Source organism: Saccopteryx leptura, chromosome 2 (assembly GCF_036850995.1).
Source record: "Saccopteryx leptura isolate mSacLep1 chromosome 2, mSacLep1_pri_phased_curated, whole genome shotgun sequence".
NCBI lineage: Eukaryota > Metazoa > Chordata > Mammalia > Chiroptera > Emballonuridae > Saccopteryx > Saccopteryx leptura.
Genome location: NC_089504.1, coordinates 183,740,987 through 183,759,616, shown reverse-complemented (window position 1 = coordinate 183,759,616; position 18,630 = coordinate 183,740,987). Strand labels below are relative to the sequence as shown.

The 18,630-nt window shown below is 43.2% G+C and overlaps 1 protein-coding gene across 9 annotated transcripts in view; it reads left to right on the top strand.

Moving 5' to 3' along the window:
• The window catches only part of CBX5 (chromobox 5), a 44,441-nt gene extending 27,689 nt beyond the window's left edge, over positions 1–16,752 (top strand). For all 9 annotated transcript variants that reach the window (XM_066369671.1, XM_066369672.1, XM_066369675.1 and 6 more), the window contains 3 exons: positions 5,706–5,892; positions 10,880–10,980; positions 15,341–16,752. In XM_066369671.1, the coding sequence (XP_066225768.1) occupies positions 5,706–5,892; positions 10,880–10,980; positions 15,341–15,491 (439 nt within the window). In that variant the 3' untranslated portion in view covers positions 15,492–16,752. The remainder of the gene's footprint in view (positions 1–5,705; positions 5,893–10,879; positions 10,981–15,340) is intronic.
• The last annotated feature ends 1,878 nt before the right edge of the window (positions 16,753–18,630 follow it).

Sequence of the window (18,630 nt, the reverse complement as noted above, 5' to 3'; positions counted from 1 at the left end):
TGCGGGAGAGGAAAGAAAGGAGGGGGAGAGGTGGAGAAGCAGATGGTCGCTTCTCTTGTGTGCCCTGATGGGAAATTGAACCCGGGACTTCACCCGCCAGGTGGACACTCTACCACTGAGCAAACTGGCCAAGGCATGTATTTTTCATTTTATAGAACATCTCATTTCATACTAGTCACATTTCAAGGGCTCAGTAGTCACATGTGGCTAGTAGCTACCATATTAAACATCATAGCTTTCAAGTTTAGGATTTAAATATACTAAAAAGATTTTGACAGTACCTTTGGACAAAGGTATGAATCAGGAGCCTTCGGAACGTACTTAAGGTTATTTCATCATGTGAATCAAAGCTTCTTACCCAGGCCCTGGCCGGTTGGCTCAGCGGTAGAGCGTGGGCCTGGTGTGCGGGGGACCCGGGTTCGATTCCCGGCCAGGGCACATAGGAGAAGCACCCATCTGCTTCTCCACCCCTCCCCCTCTCCTTCCTCTCTGTCCCTCTCCTTCCTCTCTGTCTCTCTCTTCCCCTCCCGCAGCGAGGCTCCATTGGAGCAAAGATGGCCCGGGCGCTGGGGATGGCTCCTTGGCCTCTGCCCCAGGTGCTAGAGTGGCTCTGGTCGCGGCAGAGCGACGCCCCGGAGGGGCAGAGCGTCGCCCCCTGGTGGGCGTGCCGGGTGGATCCCGGTCGGGCACATGCGGGAGTTTGTCTCTCCCCGTTTCCAGCTTCAAAGAAGTACAGGGAAAAAAAAAAAAAAAAAAAAAAAGGTTCTTACCCAGAGCACTGTTTGTTTGCTTGTTTTTAAATATTTATTGATTTTTTTTTTTTTTTTCTGAAACTGGAAACGGGGAGAGACAGTCAGACAGACTCCCGCATGCGCCGGACCGGGATCCACCCGGCACGCCCACCAGGGGGCGACGCTCTGCCGCGACCAGAGCCACTCTAGCGCCTGGGGCAGAGGCCAAGGAGCCATCCCCAGCGCCCGGGCCATCTTTGCTCCAATGGAGCCTTGGCTGCGGGAGGGGAAGAGAGAGACAGAGGAAGGAGAGGGGGAGGGGTGGAGAAGTAGATGGGCGCTTCTCCTATGTGCCCTGGCCGGGAATCGAACCCGGGTCCCCCGCACGCCAGGCCCACGCTCTACCGCTGAGCCAACCGGCCAGGGCCAATATTTATTGATTTTTAATTTTTTTTTAGGGCCAATATTTATTGATTTTTAATTTTTTTTTAGAGAGAGGAGAGAGGGAGGGGGAACGGGAAGCATCAATTTGTAGCAGCTGCTGCTTGTATGTGCCTTGACTGGGCAAGCCCAGGGTTTTTAATTGGTGACCTCAGCATTCCAGGTTGACGCTTTATCCACTGTGCTACCACAGGTCAGGCCAGAGCACTGTTTTAGGTGCCACCATTTCTGCACTACGGAATGCTTAGCATATCTAGCACACATAGCACTAAAGGTGGATAACACAGCAAACAGATTTATCCTTCATATTTCTTTCTTTTTTTTTTGTGACAGAGGCAGAGAGAGTCAGAGGTACAGATAGGGAGAGACAGACAGGAAGGGAGAGAGATGAGAAGCATCAGTTCTTCATTGCAGCACCTTAGTTGTTCATTGATTGCCTTTTCATATGTGCCTTGACTGGGGGGGCTCCAGCAGACCGAGTGACCCCTTGCTCGAGCCAGCGACCTTGGGCTCAAGCTGGTGAGCCTTGCTCAAACCAGATGAGCCCACACTCAAGCTGGCGACCTCAGGGTCTCGAACCTGGGAACTTCATGTCCCAGTCTGACTCTCAATCCACTGCGCCACCTCCTGGTCAGGCAATTCTCCATATTTCTAAAGAAAGACAAAAGAGGGCCCTGGTTGGTTAGCTCAGTCAGTTAGAGCAGTGGTCCCCAACCCCCGGGCCACAGACCGGTAGCGGTCTGTGGGCCATTTGGTACCGGTCCACAGAGAAAGAATAAATAACTTACATTATTTCCATTTTACTTATATTTAAGTCTGAATGATGTTTTATTTTTAAAAAATGACCAGATTCCCTCTGTTATATCTGTGTAAGACTCACTCTTGATGCTTGTCTCGATCACGTGATACATTTATCTGTCCCACTCTAAAGGCCAGTCCATGAAAATATTTTCTGACATTAAACCAGTCCGTGGCCCAAAAAAGGTTGGGGACCACTGGGTTAGAGCATAGTCCTGAAACAACAAGGTTGTGGGTTTGATCCTCGGTCAGGGCACACATGGGAAGCAACCAATGACTGCATGACAGTGGAACAACAAATGAATATTTCCCTTCCCCCCTCCCCTCTCTTTTCCTTCCTCTTTCTATCTCTCTAAAAATCATTCAATAAATAAAAAATAAAGCCCTGGCCTGATACACACCAAGTAGTTGTGTATTGACTGAGGTTGATTGGTTTTAGCATCATCCTGAAGCACAGGAGTTGCCAGTTCGATCCCCAGTCAGGGCACATACAGGAACAGTGTGATGTTTCTTTCTTTCTCTCTCTGCCTCTCCCACACACAACCCCCCCCCCAAAAAAAAAAAGGATAAAAGAGGAAAAGACGGTGGTGTAGACAGATTAAGCATTTGTCCTTTCTCAGAAATGTCTAAGATTTCACTAAAGATTTCATTAAAGACTGGAACATATTTGCCCTTTCAGCATTGCCTACAATTAAGTACCTGCTGTTGACTAGGCGCAGTGGTCAGATTCTACCTTGGTTGATAGACAAACAGCAATATCAATACATATGGTAGGAAAAGGGATAGTCCCATTATAGGACTGCTTTTCTGTGCTGTGAACAGAGACTTTCTCCTACCCCCATATCTGGTGTTGGCGTGCCTCTTGACTTTGGTGCCTTAATTTTTTCTGGGATAGTAACTGTATGGTTTATCGATTTGGGGAAAAGGTACTGTATGAAGATTTTTTTAAGTTTTTATTTTTTTGACTGATAAGGGGCTGTGAACAAGAGATGCTTTTCTAGTTTTAGCTCAAATGACTTAAAAATAAATTTTGTGTCATTCTTAAGCTTCTTTCACAGAGTTATTGAAGTCTACAGTAATTTCTCAAATTTTTTCATCATTCTGCTTCCTAGTTGAGTCGTATCATGTGTTCAAATCATTCCTATCTAAAGATACCTCATTTTAAAAACAAAAACAATAAAATATGTAAAATAAAATGTTCCCAAGTTTATAAAGGTATTTTAGAAACTGCTTTTCTGATCTATTTCAGATGTATGTTAGTATATAAACTAATCCTTACTATATAACCAAAAGAACTTCTGACACTTGCTAGGAGTAAAGAGGATGCTGGTTTAGTTTAGTAGTACCATGTGCTATGTAGGTAGTACATTTCTTGCTTTGAGGTCATGAGCTTATGATGGAGTTGGGGGTTTGGTTTTCTAAAACCCATCCTCATCATAGGACTCCCTTCATCCAAGTTTATTTAGACCCAGTTATTCAGTTTGGCGTTTCTTGTTTTTGGTGTTTTTTTGTTTGTTTGTTTTGATTTTTCTTAATAACTTTTTGACTACCTAGTGACAGTGGACTTCAGTGCAGACAATTGAATTAATGTACTGCAAGTCCCACTTCTGAGTCTTATGATTTGTTTGTAGTCGAATGATTTCAGCTCTTACTGCCTTTATTCTAAATAACTATGTATAATTCTCCAATAATTTATTGACATTTCTTCCAAATGTAAGTAACATGTTTAATTGGGGAAGTATGATTTATATTATATTGTCCTCATGATTTATATAGATGAGTATATGTATAAAGTCTTGATTTTGCCACTTGTAGAGTTCACAGTTGACTTTTTAACAGCTTCATTGAGATATACTTAAAATCTGTGAAAATCATTCTGACAGTTATAAGATTCAGAAAAAGTGTACATCAGTGCCTGACCAGGCGGTTGCACAGTGGATAGAGCATTGGACTGGGACACAGAGGACCCAGGTTCGAAACATCGAGGTCACCAACTTGAGTGCAGACTCACCAGCTTAAGTGCGGGGTTGCTGGCTTGAGCATGGGATTCTAGACATGACCCCACGGTTGCCGGCTTGAGCAAGAGGTCACTCGCTCTGTTGTGGCTGCTGCCCCTTGCCCCCGTCAAGGCACATATGAGAAAGTAGTCAATGAACAATTGATGCTTCTCATCTCTCTCCCTTCCTGTCTGTTCCTCCCTATCTGACCCTCTCTGTCATACACACACTCACACACACACAAAAGAAAAAGACTACATCAGTGATTTCTTTGTTGTTTTTTAGTAAATTCATAGAGTTGTGCAATCATCCCCACAATCCAGTTGTTTTTTTTTCTGTTTTTTTTTAAATTAATTTTGTTTTTATTTGTTGATTTTAGTGAGAGGAGGCAGGGAGAGGGAGAGAGAGACAGAGAGAGAGGAACATCAATCTGCTCCCGTATGTGCCCTGACCGGGGATAGAACCAGCAACCTCTGTGCTTCAGGACGACACTCTTAACTGACTGAGCCATCCGGCCAGGGCTGTTTTTTTTTCTTTTACAGAGAGAGAGTTAGAGAGAGGCATAGACAGGGACAGACAGAAGGAACGAAGAGAGATGAGAAGCATCAATTATCAGTTTTTCGTTGCGACACCTTAGTTCATTGATTGCTTTCTCATATGTCCCTTGACTGCGGGCCTTCAGCAGACTGAGTAACCCCTTGTTCGAGCCAGCGACCTTGGGTCCAAGCTGGTGAGCTTTGCTCAAACCGCATGAGCCCGCGCTCAAGCTGGTGACCTCGGGGTCTCGAACCTGGGTCCTCTGTATCCCAGTCCAATGCTCTATCCACTGCGCCACCGCCTGGTCAGGCCCCACAATCTAGTTTTAGGACCTTTCCATAACCTCCGTACATTTCCTTGAGCCCTGGGGAACCACAGATGTGTGTTTTGTCTCTTTGTCTTTCTTAGACATATCATGTAAATAGAATCAGACGATAGACAGTCTTTTGCATCTTGTTTCTTTCACTTAGCATAATGTTTTTAAGGTTCTTCCATGTTGTAGCATGTAGTAATTAGTATTGTGTTTCTTCTTGTAGAATAGTAGTCCATTGTATGGATATACCACATTTTTTTTTTTTTTTTTTTTTTTTTGTATTTTTCTGAAGCTGGAAACAGGGAGAGACAGTCAGACAGACTCCCGCATGCGCCTGACCGGGATCCACCCGGCACGCCCACCAGGGGCGACGCTCTGCCACGACCAGAGCCACTCTAGCGCCTGGGGCAGAGGCCAAGGAGCCATCCCCAGCACCTGGGCCATCTTTGCTCCAGTGAAGCCTCGGCTGCGGGAGGGGAAGAGAGAGACAGAGAGGAAGGAGGGGGGGTAGAGAAGCAAATGGGCGCTTCTCCTATGTGCCCTGGCCGGGAATCGAACCCAGGTCCCCTGCACACCAGGCCGACGCTCTACCGCTGAGCCAACCGGCCAGGGCCTTGGATATACCACATTTTGTTTATCCATTTAACAGTTCATGGACATTTGAATTGTCTTTTGGCTACTAAAATGGTGCTACAAAATGCTGCTTGTATGCAAGGTATTTTGTGGATCTATTTTTTTTTCTTCATTTTTCTTGGATAGATTCATAGGATCAGATTTATCTCCTTTCAGTGTAGGGGTTCTTTTCCTTCTGCCTACTTGTCGTATTTAAACCAAGGCATTGGATTTTTCCCCCCTCATTCTTTTACTTTTATCTTTGTTCTTGCGCAGGGAGCACAATACTTGGGAACCTGAGAAAAATTTGGATTGCCCTGAGCTAATTTCTGAGTTTATGAAAAAGTATAAGAAGATGAAGGAGGGTGAAAATAACAAACCCAGGGAGAAGTCAGAAAGTAACAAAAGGAAATCCAGTTTCTCAAACAGTGCTGATGATATCAAATCCAAAAAGAAGAGAGAGGTAAGTTTGCTTTCTTCTCCTTTTCCCCACAAAGTATTTTTTGCCACCCTCATGTGACAACCCCTGTCCCCTCTCTCCTCCCACCAAAAAGCCTTTATTTTGTTTATTTCTGCTGTAAGGATGGACTGCAAGATAAAATTATTGAACAAAAGAGCATCCAAGGAAGTATGTTAACTACAGCACCCCCTCCTGGCTGAATGAGGAATTTAATATATGTATACTGGATTGCATCGAGGTGGCAAAATTAAATCCCTTTAAAGCATCAGCCACCTTTCTGTCTTCTCCAAAGAAGAAGGATAAGCTATCTTTTTATTGATTTATTTTTAAATAACTGAGAGGCGGGGAGGCAGAGACAGTCTCTTGAATACACCCAACTGTGATTGACCTTGCAAGCCCCTACCGGCTGGGCCACAGCTCCCTTGCTAGGCAACCAAGCTATTTTAGCACCTGAGGCCTAGGCCGTGGAGCCATCCTCAGCGTCCCGGCCAAGTTTGCTCCAACCATTAGAGCCATGGCTGCAGGAGGAGAAGGGGTTGGGGAAGGAGTGGATAAGCAGATGATCGTTTCTCTTGTGTGCCCTGACTGGAAATTGAACCAGGGACTTTCATGTGCGGGGTAGGCACTCTACCACTGAACCAACTGGCCAGGGCCGGATAAGCAGTCATAGAGAGGAAGAGTCTTCTGTGAATTTCCTTTTTTTATAAGAGAAAGTTTATTAGGAAGTCACAAAAATAGAAGAAATTGGGCTTTAGGAAAGAGATTACAGAGGCAAAATAAGGGGAGCTTAGAAAAAAGAGAAACATGCCTTGGTGGGAGAGGGAAGGGAAAAGGTGGGGCATCTCCTGGGATGAGTTTTTTAAGGGTAGAAAATGACTTTAAAATGTTTACTACTTTGCCCTGGCCCTAGCTCATTTGGTTAGAGCATCGTCCCAATACACCAAGGTTGTGGGTTTGATTCTGGTCAGGGCACATACAAGAGTCAACCAGTGAATGCATAAATAAGTGGAACAACAAATCAATGTTTTTCTCTCCCTTTCCCTCCCTTCCTCTCGCTAAAATCAATAAATAAAATTTTAAAAAATGTTTACCACTTCACTTCCTTTTTATTTTTTCTTCCAAAGATAGCCCTTATTTTCAATCCTTTATATTCTCTTTCATTGAGATGAAATTCACATAACATACAATGAACCATTTTAAAGTGTACAGTTCAGTGCCATGTACATATAGTCTCTTTTGGTCTTATTCTTTTTACATGCTTCACATAAGAAATTAATTTTAATCTTTTAAAATTATTTTATGGTTCAGTTTGCAGAATTGGAAATTTGGTTTCCTTTAGTTGCTTTAGTCCCTTTTGATCTTTGAGTCTCATTTAATTAGCATAAGCACTGTTATTGTCTCTTTTTCATCTATATCTTTTCCACCTCTGCAGACACATACACCCCCTTCCAGTTTCCACTCCTTTCCTTTATTACAAGATTGTGGAGCCTTTTGTGTTGAAGCATGTATCATACCCTTAAAGTGTAATAAAATCGTAAATCTGTATCTTCTAACATCACTGCCATAAGCATCCTATTTTCTTTCTTTTTTTTTGTGACAGAGACAGAGGTATAGACAGACAGGAAGGGAGAGAGGGTAAGAAGCAACAGTTCTTTCTTATGGGACCTTAGTTGTTCATTGATTGCTTTCTCATATGTGCCTTGACTAGGGGGGCTACAACAGAGTGAGTGACCCCTTGCTCAAGCCAGCGACCTTGGGCTCAAGCTGGTGAGCCTTGCTCAAACCAGATGAGCCTGCGCTCAAGCTGGCGACCTCATGGTTTTGAACATGGGTCCTCCGCGTCCCAGTTTGACGCTCCATCTACTATACCACCGCCTGGCCAGGTGCAGTCCTATTTTCTTTATTCTCCTTAGATAACCATCTTTCTAGAGCATTAGTTCTCAACTCTGACTGCACATTAGAATCATGGAGGTGTGGGGTGGAGGGGGGCTTTTGAAAACCTCCAGAGCCCAAAATATACTCCAGATCAATTAAATTAAAATTTCTGTGGGTTGGACTTAGGCATTAATATTTATTTTTTTTAAGAGAGAAAGGGAGATAGACACTCCTGCATGCTCCCTGATCGGAATCCACCTGGCAACCCCTGTCTTGGGCTGATGCTCGGACCAACAGAGCTATCCTCAGCACCCTGGGTGACTCTCGGACCAAGTGAGGCCCTGGCTGTGGGAGGGAGAGAGGGAGGAGGAGAGAAGTAGATGGTTGCTTCTCATGTGTCCCCTGATTGGAAATTGAACCTAGGATGTCCATAGGTTGGGCTGATGCTCTAGCTAATGAGCAAACAAGCCAGGGTCAGCATCAGTATTTTATAAAGACTTATACAAGTGATTCCTGGTCTCCATATGAGAGAAAATGGGAGACCAGTTTTCCCAAAAGGGTTGATATAAAAGTGATAGATTGGAGGCTGAAAGTGAAAAAGGACTCTGGGTTTGTATGTCTCCTTATTTGTTTCCCTCATTAAATTTATTTTTTACCTTATAGACTGCCCTATTCTGATAAGGTGTGTATATCATTATGATAAACTAATGATAAAGAATTTGAGCCCTGGCCTGGTAGCTCATTTGGAGTGTCCCGACATGCCAAAGTTACGAGTTTGATCCCCAATCTGGACATGTACAAGGATCAACCAAGGATGGCACAAATGAATAAGTGGCATAACAAGTCATTCTCCCTCCTTCCCTCCCTTCTCCCTCCCCCTCTTCTTCTCTCTAAAAATTAATAAATAAAATTAAAAAAATTTTTTGAGAATGCTTTTTCTTCTCTAAGGAGCTAAGATTTGGCTAGTTTTTTAAAAAATTAAATTTATTGGGGTAACATTGGTTAATAACATTTCAGATATACAATTTTATAATACGTCTTTTTTTTATTATTTTTTTTATTATTTTTTGTATTTTTATTCAGTGTGAAGCAGGGAGGCAGAGAGACAGACTCCTGCATGTGCCTGACCAGGATCCACCTGGCACGCCCACCAGGGGGTGATGCTCTGCCCATCTGGGCCGTTGCTCTCATGCGACTGGAGCCATTCTAGCACCTGAGGCAGAGGCCATGGAGCCATCCTCAGCGCCTGGGCCACTTTTGCTCCAATGGAGCCTTGGCTGTGGGAGGAGAAGAGAGAGATAGAAAGCAGAAAGGGAAGGGTGGAGAAGCAGAAGGGGTGCCTCTCCTGTGTGCCCTGGCTGGGAATTGAACCCAGGACTTCCACACGCCAGGCCAACACTCTACCACTGAGCCAACTGACCAGGGTCAATACATCATCTTTTTTTTTATTATTGTTAATAGTCTTTTATAGTCTGGCTTTTGTCATTTGATTAATTTTCCAGCTAAGTAAAGAGACCAAAAAACAACACAGTGTAAGACTCCTTCCTAACTAGTCTTTTGTGACATATAGTGTGCATTTTTTCAACTTGAGGTTTTTGTCCTTTAAAAAAGGAGCAGAGCAGTCTGGCTTAGAGCCACTGGCCAATGCAGAGAGTTTTGTTTCTGGGCCCGGTTCTGATGCTGCTGACCTTGAAAACAACCCCATGTCCCTTATATTGTAATGTTCATCTGGAGCCCCTGACAACATTCTCAACAGTGCTGGTGGCTGTCAGCTAGGCAGCTAGGAAGATAGGTGATTGTGTGTTTTAAAGGTACAGGAGGGGATTGCATTTCTTTCTTTAGATCACTGAAGAAGAAATTTATTAGTCGGCATTATGCTTGATTTAAGATTACTGCCTGTGTGGTGATTTTAGCATTTTCCTTGACTTGTCTCCTTTTCAGCAGCTTGAACATTTTTCTTCCTTTCCCTCACTATGTGGCAAACTGTTTTCAGCTGCCGGCTATGATTTACAACTCAGTTCATGTGCCAGCATTCCAGCTGTGAGCAGCTGTGTGCACATCTGGGAACCTCTTCCCCTTAATGTCCCTAAAAGAGTGTGTTTTTGAGTCAGTATCTCCCCTGATCCATGCATGGAATTTCCTTCCCAGTGTGGGTTCTGGTATCTTTTGGGACCACCTGGACCCTGAATGTTTCTGTTTCTCAGAAAAAAGCATGATGAATGTCAGATCAGAGGTTTTATTTGAAAATCAGACATGAAATATTAGTTCATTTGCCCAGTCTTTATCTTCCATAATACGATTTTTTAAATTAACTGCTTTGTTTATAAAATGTTGCCATTTTTTTCCTCACCAGTGCCATCATACCTGAATCAGACCCTGTGCTTAAGTCTAGACTGCATGATTACATTCTGACCAAATTTGAATGCTCCCCTAGAGAGTAATTAGCTTGTGTGTTTTAAATCACTGTCCAGTTCTGTTCTCTAATGCTAATGACTCAGGCACATCAGGAGTGGATAGGCACAGCCCAGGGACTCTTCTCCAGTGCGTGGGTATTGCAATGTGAGCTCTGAAAGAAATTTGTTGTTTTATGGTACGTCCTTGAATCATTCTTTCCTTTGTTCTTTCAGAAATATAGATGACTATGTGAAAATATGTGTTAAAAATATTGGTCAGTGTTAAGGTAAACTAAAAGTCTGAAAAAAAGATTGAGAGGTGTGGTCTCTTTGAAGTTTATAATATGCAAAAGGGTTTAGTTTGGGTAAATATAGACTTTTTATCTCGGAAGCAAGTTAGGGGTAATCAATTTATAACATTAAGGAGATTGGATTAGAGGAGTTCCTAGATGATGATTCCAAAATATTGTAAGGGATATCGAGTTTTAGGGGCCATTCCTGATCTTGAAGGAATACTGGAGGGACAGCTGTATCTCCTTGCAAAACTGTCTTGGCATCACTGTCACTGGGTGACCCAGTATTGTATTTCTTCAATTTTATGAATGGGTAACAAATATGGTGTAAGATGATATTAAATAAGGTTATGCTTTGTTAAGCTGAGAGGTAGGGAGGTTTTTAACTCTTTATCCAAGCTGTAATTTTTCTTCATTTTCCATTTATAGCAAAGCAATGATATCGCTCGGGGCTTTGAGAGAGGACTGGAACCAGAAAAGATCATTGGGGCGACAGATTCCTGTGGCGACTTAATGTTCCTAATGAAATGGTGAGAGAGATTGTGTCATGTTCTACAATTGTGGGGTTTTTTGCCAGTGACTTGAATTTGTATGGAAGATAGGGTGGGAAGACTAAGTATTCCCCATCCAAGAATTTTTTTTTTTTTTTTTCATTTTTCTGAAGCTGGAAACAGGGAGAGACAGTCAGACAGACTCCCGCATGCGCCCGACCGGGATCCACCCGGCACGCCCACCATGGGGCGACGCTCTGCCCACCAGGGGGCGATGCTCTGCCCATCCTGGGCGTCGCCATGTTGCGACCAGAGCCACTCTAGCGCCTGAGGCAGAGGCCACAGAGCCATCCCCAGCGCCCGGGCCATCTTTGCTCCAATGGAGCCTTGGCTGCGGGAGGGGAAGAGAGAGACAGAGAGGAAAGCGCGGCGGAGGGGTGGAGAAGCAAATGGGCGCTTCTCCTGTGTGCCCTGGCCGGGAATCGAACCCGGGTCCTCCGCACGCTAGGCCGACGCTCTACCGCTGAGCCAACCGGCCAGGGCCCATCCAAGAATTTTGATTGTCAAGAATCTTTAACTGACACCGATTGGTATTAAATGGGAATTACTCTTGGAATGAATTCAAGACATTCTCAAGCTTTGGTATTAAGTCAAATTTGTTATATTAGCCCACATACCAGAAAAAGGTAGATTGAGGTAGGAAACATAAACATGGTCTCACCATCTTTTCTACACCATTCTGAATCATTTACCATCAGACCATGAGCCTGTGGCCGTGGGATAAGAATTAAAGGCTTTTTTGAGGACCAAGACCACTGAATAATGTTTAAAAGAAAAATTAATCCTAAACAAAAAAGCATTAAGAATAATACTGGCCAGAGCACAAGTTATTTCATCTGGTAGAGGGAATGGCTTTTTAGAGGAAAGGGTAGTTACTTCCCCTCAGTTTGGTTTCTAAAAGACAAGGTGATTTATGGTTTGGCCTCCACTACCTCCTGTATCCAAGTATTCTGAGCTTTTAGGTTTGGTCTCCAAATAGAGTTCATGCTATGGTGCCACTAAGGAAGCTAATTACCTTAAATGGTGTATAATCAAAAAGTTTAACATTTTATTTGATTGAAATTTTAAATTACCCAAAAGCCTATTTTTGAAGAATCAATATACTCTGTCAGAAGTTAGGAGCTGTATTGGCTGCATTTCCCGTAGTCACATATTAACTAGCTCTTTCCACCACAGTCCAAATTTGAGTATCTTTTCTAAGCTGTAGGTCTCCCTTTCCTCTTCTCACTCATAATACCTCTATGAATTAAACATCTCAGTTTTCTAGACAAGGAGGTACTGTAGTTGTCTTTGCTCACATCTCAGTGGAATTTTAAGTAGTTTTTTTCGTCCTTGATTTAGAATCCTGGTTAAGGAACTTGCCAGATTTTTCTGTTATACATTGTATGTAGTAGAGCCAGCATAACTTGGATAATCAAAATTTGCAGCTAATTCCTACATTTCATTTTAGTATTACATTTTACATTTTTCCTACTCTCTTATAAGTACTGTTTCTGACTTAAATTTTTGTTTTCTTATATTCCAATCCATAGTTCTGACCAAAAGGATAAAGAATGTTTGGTTTTAAAGGCTACAGGATGAGGAGGGTTAGGATGCTTTCTTTTTATTTGTTTATGTATTTATTTATTTTTGGTGACAGAGACAGAGAGAGGGACAGACAGACAGGAAGGGAGAGAGATGAGAAGCACCAGTTCTTTTTTTTTTTTTTTGTATTTTTCTGAAGCTGGAAATGGGGAGAGACAGTAAGACAGACTCCCGCATGCGCCCGACCGGGATCCACCTGGCACGCCCACCAGGGGGTGATGCTCTGCCCCTCCGGGGCGTCGCTCTGCCTCGACCAGAGCCACTCTAGCGCCTGGGGCAGAGGCCAAGGAGCCATCCCCAGCGCCCGGGCCATCTTTGCTCCAGTGGAGCCTTGGCTGCGGGAGGGGAAGAGAGAGACAGAGAGGAAGGAGGGGGGGCGGGGGTGGAGAAGCAAATGGGCGCTTCTCCTATGTGCCCTGGCCGGGAATTGAACCGGGTCCCCCGCACGCCAGGCCGACGCTCTACCGCTGAGCCAACCGGCCAGGGCCAACACCAGTTCTTTGTTGTGACTCCTTAGTTGTTCATTGATGGCTTTCTCATATGTGCCTTGACCGGGGGGCTACAGCAGACCAAGTGACCCCTTGCTCAAGCCAGTGACCTTGGGCTCAAGCAGGTCAGGCAGGATGCTTCCATTTAGATCAATGTTTTTTAGCCACCTGTCTGCAGACCCATCAACCAGAAATTTCATGTGGGTTCGTGAAAGAGTTAACCGCCCTGATGTTGTATGAAGATTATAGGCCTAGTGACCTTAGTCAAATTCCCTTATGCTCAGGTTGATTTCTACCCTAGTGGTCCCTGAAATAATTCTCCTATTTTCAGCAATCCCCAAGTGTGAAAAGGTTGAAAACCACTGACTTAGATGACCCAAAAAAATGGGTTGATCAATTTATACATAATCGTTAAGGGTGAATGTGGGATTGATTGTATACTCACTCACATGCTCACACATACAAATAAAAGTTATGGGAAAATCTGACCGGGCGGTGGCACAGTGCATAGAGCGTTGGACTGGGATGCAGAAGACCCAGGTTCGAGACCCCAAGGTCGCCAGCTTGAGCGAGGGCTCACCTGGTTTGAGCAAAAGCTCACCAGCTTGAGCCCAAGGTTGCAGGCTTGAGCAAGGAGTTACTCAGTCTGCTGAAGACCCGCAGTCAAGGCACATATGAGAAAGCAATCAATGAACAATTAAGGTGTTGCAACGTGCAATGAAAAGCTAATGATTGATGCTTCTCATCTCTCTGTTCCTGTCTGTCCCTGTCTATCCCTCTCTTTGACTCTCTCTGTCTCTGTAAAAAAAAAAAAAATGTTACGGGAATAGAATTTATGTAATTTAATTTTTAGCCTTTTAATTAAGCCTGCTGTTTCTCAACCATATTCTAGCTGTGAAGATTTCCGTTTCTGTCTGATATAGTAGTGAAATGATATTCACTAATATAGTAGTTAGTAACACAGTTGTCCCCCCTTATTTCTGGTGGATATATTCTAGTCTTTCCTCCATCACCTAGTGGATGCCTGAAAACTGTTCATAGTATGGATCCTATATGTAGTATGTTTTTGTTTTGTTTGTTTTTTTATAGTGAGACAGAGGGAGAGAGAGGGACAGATAGGTTCAAACAGACAGGAAGGGAGAGAGATGAGAAGCATCAGTTCTTCCTGGTGGCACCTTAGTTGTTCATTGATTACTTTCTCATATGTGTCTTGACTGGGGGGCTCCAGCCAAGCCAGTGACCTCTAGGCTCAAGCCAGTGACCATGGGGTCATGTCTATGATCCCATGCTCACGCCGGCAAACCTGGGGTTTCGAACCTGGGTCCTCCATGTACCAGGCCAATGTTCTATCCACTGTGCCACCATCTGGTCAGGCACTATGTTTTTTCCTATACATACATACCTGTGAGAAAGTTGAATTTATAAGTTAGGCACAGTGAGATATTAACAACAATAACTAATGATAAACTCGAATAATATACTGTAATCAGAGTTATGTGGTCTCTCTCTCAAGATATCTTTATGTATAGCGTGGATATACTGGACAAAGGGATGATTTTCATCCTGATCTGATGGCATAAAATTTCATCATGCTGCTCAGAATGGCACACAATTTAAAACTTAAAAATTGGCCCTGGCCAGTTTGCTCACTGGTGAGCATCAGTCTGGCCTATGGATGTCCTGGGTTTGATTCCTGGTCACGGCACACAAGGGAAGCAACCATTGGCTTCTCCACCCCCACTTCTGCAGCTTTGGCTTGATGGTTCTAGCGAGTTGGCTTCAGGTGCTAAAAATAGCTCTGTTACCAGCAATGGAGCAATGGCCCAGATGGGCAGAACATCACCCTTAGGGGGCTTGTCTGGTATATCCTGGTTGGGGTGCATGCAGTCTATGGCTCTGCTTCCCCTCCTCTCACTTACTAAAAAAATTTTTTTAATTGTTTATTTCTGGAATTTTGCATTTTATATTTGTAGACTGCAGTTGGCTTTGGGTAACAAACTGTAAAAAGTGAAACCACACATGAGATGGAACTACCATAATTTAATTCATTTATTTAAATTTCTCCTTGAAAATATTGAACGGGACCGCAATAAATTCAATAAAAAATTTTTAAAGCAATACAAATATTGGTAGGATTCTTCTCACTTCAAACTCAGGATGAAGAGAAATTCAAGTTAGCTAAATCCAGATAATGACAGAAACCTATATTTGGATAGACTTTCACTTTGCCTCTCCTTTTAAGTCTTCTTTCTGTTCTTTCTCTCCAGGAAAGACACAGATGAAGCAGACCTGGTTCTTGCAAAAGAAGCTAATGTAAAATGTCCGCAGATTGTGATAGCATTTTATGAAGAGAGACTGACATGGCATGCATACCCCGAGGATGCGGAAAACAAAGAGAAAGAAACATCAAAGAGCTAAAGGAGGGGTGGTCTCTGTCATTTTTCTTTGTACATAATGCATTCACTTCCCTGCCTTCTCTCCCTTCTACCTGCCCCCTTCTATCCTAAACACTCATAAAAAAAAATGTGCTTATCACTGTGTTTCACAGGAGGAATGTTGGTATTGGTTTTCTTGTAACATAATTGATGGTCTGATTCATGATGTGTCTATCTCCATGAAGACCAGGCATTTACAACTATGTATAATTCTCACAATTTTTTCCTGTGCCCTGATCTCTTTCTTCTCTTTCCCTGTGACCTCAAGATGAGTTTTAACTTTTTAATTACCTTAGTAGAGTCTTGATCTTTTCAGGGTTGGTCACTTTTTAGATTGGGGGATTTTGTTACAATGATGATGGGTTTTGGTTCTTAAAACATGTTAATGACCAGCCAGCCTTTGTTTGAGATGTTGGGGTGGAAAAGATGTTGCCTATCTTTTTAAAAAGCCAGTAGCGACTGCCTACCTGTTGGGGCTTTCCCACTCTCACTTAGCTCTACCCAGGAGAATACAGGGTTCCTGGTGTGGTATTCTGGGCCACCATCTGTTGTTCATCTTCACCATCCTCCCAGAATAGCTCTAGCCTTTGGAGGACTTCAGATTTCTCAAAGTACTTCTTTTAGCCCCAGGATTTTTTACTTTATTTCTTAGCAATCCCTGATTCTGCTTCTGCAAGGTGGAATAGTCATAAAATGACAAGATCGTTAACTGTGGAGCTTTTTATCTGTTAGTACATGAGGATGATGGGATAGGATATAACTGTCTTTATCAACACATATGGTATATATATGTCTTATTTCCTCCATCCTGTACATTTGGATGATATTATTTATGTAGGTGTGAGTGACTGCCTGGTGCTTGCTTGTGCCAAGGTGCTAGGCACCCTCCAACCCTGCCAACTTTCGTGGCCTCCCAAAGCATTCCTGTGAACCAAAGAGACTTCAGACCTGACCCTCACTTCTCAGTGGACCCAGCTTTCCCTCCATGCCATTGTTTTCACTGGGGAATTCTTGGAGGGGAGCCATTGGCCACACTATCAGTTTTAAATATTCATAGCATTTATAGTCATAAATTTTCTGCTTTGTTGACTCTTGGATTTGCCAAGAGTCCCCAAAGTATTAATGCTCTTCCTTTTTCCACCTTGAAAACTCTTAGTTGTATCTTTTTTAAAATGCATTTCCATGGAAGACTATCATCTCAGAGAGTGACAGGCCCTGGCATTAGTATGTCAACACAGCCTTCTCTCCCTATGCAGCAAAATATTTCCCTTTTGGCTTCCTCATGATTTACCATTATAGTAAGAGTTTATTTTTCTGATTGTAACCTGTCTTTGTCTCCTAAGAAATGCCCTACTCCTCTTTACATTTTTTTCTTGTGGGGAGCGCTAGAGAAATCAAAACTAAAGGAAATAGCAGGGTTTTGAGCATCCTTATCCTAGCCCAGAGCTGAGGAAATACATAAATGCTTGAAATAGCCTTAACTCTAGAATTCATCAGCCATCGAAATTGTTTTTGTTGTTGCTTTGATTTTTAAAACATAGCTGGCTAGGAGCATTCAACCATTTCTAGATTATTCAGAGTAGCAAAGGGAATGAATAGATTGCTGTAGTCCACAGTTGAGTTGAATTACATGCAAATCATATCCCCATTCATAGCATTTGTTAACATTGCCTCCCTGCTCAGCTGCTGGTAGAATTCTTTGTGCTTGTATAAATTATATCAAAAATTGTACTGCACAATTGAAAATACAGCTGTTAATGCAGTGATGACAGGCTGGAACAATGAGGATTTTGGTTTAAATCATCAGGAAAATCCTGAATGGTAATATGATTAGGTAAAAGCTCATAATCTATACCTCAATGTAGGTAGGGGATTTATCTCCATCTTCCTTTCTCTCTGAAGGGATTAAAGGCCTAGATCAAGTGCTAGGTAATTGACCATTTTACTGCTAATCTGATGGGCATTTAAAGGAAAGGGTGGTCAGAAAATAGACTTGTTATATAGGTATTCAAGAATATTAATTAGGGTAGACAAAAGGATAGGACAGAAGGAGGCCAGAGCCCCTGAGGAAGTACTCTAGGTCTAAATTTGCAGGTGGAGAAAAGGACAGTTTATCCATGTAGCCAGTGTGTGTCTCCCAGGAGCAGTGGGCTTGTAAACTACAGTGACCATATTTTTAAAATCAAAATCCAGCGTGTGGACAAAACAGTTACAGTGGTACCTTGACACACGAGCCTTTAAATCACAAGCAATTTGAGAGATGAGCAGTCACTTGTGGGATTTTTTGCTTTTAAGTCCCGAGCAGGTATTTGAATCACGAGCTTCTGCCACCCTCCACTAGATAGCCTGCCAAACGTTTGGTTTCACAGGTTACACGAGGCTGTGTCATTTAGTTCACGGGTTTATCTGGCTATGCGAGCATCCATATTGAATTGCTGTTGCTTTGTTCTTTGTTTTTGCCTTTATTGACAGTTTTTTGGCAAATTTCTTAACTTTTAACCATGGGTCCTAAGAAAATGAGTGCCAAGGGCAGTGCTGAGAAGAAGAGAAGGATGATGTCCACGGAATTAAAGCAAGAAATCATCAAAAAACCTGAGTGAGGTGTGCGTGTTGCCGACTTGGCGAAGGAATATGATCATAGTACATTGACAATATATACAATTTTGAAGCAGAAGTTGTTAAAGGTTATAATGCCAGCCAAGGGTATTAAGATTAATTCAAAGCTCCAGATCTCTGTCCATGAAGAGATGGAGGAGTTATTTCTAGTCTGGTTGATGGAGAAGCAGCTCGTAGGAGATATCGTGACTGAGAGCATTATCTGTGAGAAGGCATGAGAGATTTACGGTGATTTGGTGAAGCAGACACCGGAAACATCAATGGACGAAGCATCATAAGAGTCATTCAAAGCCAGTTGGGGATGGTTTGATAACTTCAAAAAATGGTCAGGGCCCTGGCCGGTTGGCTCAGCAGTGGAGCGTCGGCCTGGCGTGCAGGGGTCCTGGGTTCGATTCCTGGCCAGGGCACACAGGAGAGGCGCCCATCTGCTTCTCTACCCCTCCCCCTCTCCTTCCTCTGTCTCTCTCTTCCCCTCCTGCAGCCGAGGCTCCATTGGAGCAGGGATG